The sequence below is a fragment of the Atta colombica genome, unplaced genomic scaffold, assembly GCF_001594045.1.
Source record: "Atta colombica isolate Treedump-2 unplaced genomic scaffold, Acol1.0 scaffold277, whole genome shotgun sequence".
Taxonomy (NCBI): domain Eukaryota; kingdom Metazoa; phylum Arthropoda; class Insecta; order Hymenoptera; family Formicidae; genus Atta; species Atta colombica.
This window is the reverse complement of record NW_017259378.1, coordinates 1,836,466-1,839,160: the sequence shown is the minus strand read 5'-3', so window position 1 is coordinate 1,839,160 and position 2,695 is coordinate 1,836,466. Positions and strand designations below refer to the sequence as shown.

Below are 2,695 nucleotides of genomic sequence, written 5' to 3'. Positions count from 1 at the left end.
ATAGAGAATTTAATTTAGAAAAGAAAATCGAAGCATTACCGTCTTTGAGTTTAGAGGAATTTCAAGAAAAGAAAAAACAGCAACGTACGAAAAAAAAGAAAATTTTGCAAAAATTTAATCCTTCAGCAAATAAAAAACATCAAAATAATTCGTCTTCTGATGGTCAGATGAATAGTCAGACTCAAAGAATTAGTACAATAAAAGAGAGTTATGAGGAATCAGAAAAAGCCCATCTTGTTGGAAGCCAAAAACGAAAAGCACGAAAGCAAAGCATTACGCGAAATGCTGCGGCAATCAACTCCACCAAACACTCTGAGGATCAAGAGCAAAATAAATGTAAGTTATAAGTTTTCTTAATAAGCTAATTGGACATATCGTATATATTAATATATTCTTTTATTTATATTTATTTATTTATACTAATATAGTAATTTTATTACAGTCGAAGAAAGCAAAATATTTTTTCTTATTCTGTAAAATTATAGAATAAACTGCGGATAAAATTTTATAATAACTTAATTTTATATATAATTTATATAATTGTTTTTAAATTTTGTCGTTAAAAATTCTATATTAAAATAATTAGAACATTTTAATGTTTTCTTTATTATTATGTCAATTTGTACAATTTAAGCTTTAATTAACGTTTTGCATATTGGCAGCTTGGTGCGCATCTCCAGATCTGGAAGCTCTAGCGTGTCTTGCAACAGTTGCCGCCAATAGAACAAAACTTACCAAAAATAACGCTTAAGGTCACACTATAACAACCAAAACTTTATTAAGTTTTCTCGATGCAATTTCTTATTACCAGGACTACTAAAACATACTTTTTCAAGTGCTGTTATAAATGATACTGTTACAGTATCGATAACATAATGATTATTGTTAATCTTTATTGTTAATCTTTACTATTACAAATATTAATATTACGACTGCTATTGACTATAGATTATTCCATTATTCAGTATATGAGGGTCATGTTCTTTTTATTTGAAATAACAATTTTATCAAAAAGGAAGGTAAAGGATGTCCTTTTTTACAGTTTATTATGTGAAAAGTCATTTTTTAATTACGTTTGGAAAAGATATTTACTTTATTTATCTTTCTCCTAGTTGTATGTATATAGTACAGTTAAGTTAACTAGTATAATTAATAATTTTAATAGTAAGTATTTTATGATGTGTTATTAAGTTTGATAATTAAGATAATATTTTTAATTATCTATGCCTTCTCTGATCTAGTTCTCCTTAAAATCTTAATGCGCGAAAATATGAATCATATTAATGCTAACAACAATAAATCTGATTAAATAATGCGAAGCTGTGACGCCTATGACTATACGAAGATGAATTGAATTAAATAAATAGAACGAGATGTAAAAACAAGCAAGGATTTGTACATTATTCTATTTTTTTACAGAAAATTATATGTATCTTATTTTCTTAACTCGTTGCCTTTTTTATACAAAGTCGCATACGCAAATTAGCATGACTGCAGTGATTCCATTAGGCGCAAAGTGTAACATTCGAGAAGAATTTATTTTCGTTTCATTTCCGATAATGTATAAAAGCAAAAATATATTTTAATTTACTTTTTATTATATTCTATCAGCATTCGATGTACATAGGTATAGGTGCAGTATTATATACGGATACGAGATGTGAAATATCCTTTACGATACGACTTGAAAAAGGGTATAATCAAAATATGGATATATGTGCGACCACTATTTACATGTTATACATGCATACACGATAATATACACGCGCTTACATATAAGTTTAATAAATGTTTATAGATTTTCAGGTATATACACGAGTGCATGTTAGATAATTATCTCTATGTATTGAAATACGCGTGTATTCGTGTATGCATGTAATAGAGTCATAAGACTACCTGAATATGTGAATGTATATTTATAATATTTATATCAGCTCTATATATATATATATATCTTATTATATATACATATATGTATATTTAGCGTTAAGACCAGAGAATGCGACTTTGTGCTCTGTTTGAGAAAGTAAGAGATTTGTCTGTGATTTCGGCTAAAAAGGAGTTTTTAATATTTTATATTTTTCTAATGGTTCTTTTTTTTCTTTTTTTCCCTTTTCTCATATTTTCTTTTTCTCTCTGTAATATATATAAAATTATATTTTTTCTCTTTCTATATATATATGTATATAAAACTCTAATTTTATTAACGATGTAACTTGAACTCTTTGTAAAATGGCAAGAAGAATGTAACGTTAATAGGTTTCTCCATAGTTGCAAAAAAATGTACTGATTATATTTCAAATGTGCCTTGAAGAAAAATGAATATAGTGATTAAATAACCGACCAACAATATATTTTCGATTCGTTTCGCTCTTCTGACCGCATTTTGACTTTTACATTTGTACCTATCGCAGTATGAAACTATCTTGCTGCAGGACTTTACAAGGGCTTAGTTGCCAATATATAAAGATCGGACATTTAAACGAAATCAGGGGAGAATGTTTCGAATTTTACTGCACAAAACATCTATGTACCTAGCTTTAAAAAATGTATAATTTAATTTACATGAGTCTATATATATGTGTACATATTATATACCACATTTATATATGAGTAATAAAGATATAATATTTTGATGTAATACTTATTTGTAATCATTTAGTCTGTTTTGAACTCTATGATTATTTTATTTATT

The 2,695-nt window shown here is 26.7% G+C and overlaps 1 protein-coding gene across 2 annotated transcripts in view; it reads left to right on the top strand.

Annotated features, from left to right (window-relative positions):
* LOC108689809 (HMG box transcription factor BBX) overlaps positions 1-915 on the top strand; it is a 5,350-nt gene extending 4,435 nt beyond the window's left edge. Inside the window, exons 7-8 of one of the 2 annotated variants that reach the window (XM_018196747.1) lie at positions 5-336; positions 663-915. In XM_018196747.1, coding sequence (XP_018052236.1) covers positions 5-336; positions 663-751 — 421 coding nt within the window. In that variant the 3' untranslated portion in view covers positions 752-915. The remainder of the gene's footprint in view (positions 1-4; positions 337-662) is intronic. The other variant, XM_018196746.1, reaches the window with a different exon arrangement.
* Positions 916-2,695: the final 1,780 nt, after the last annotated feature.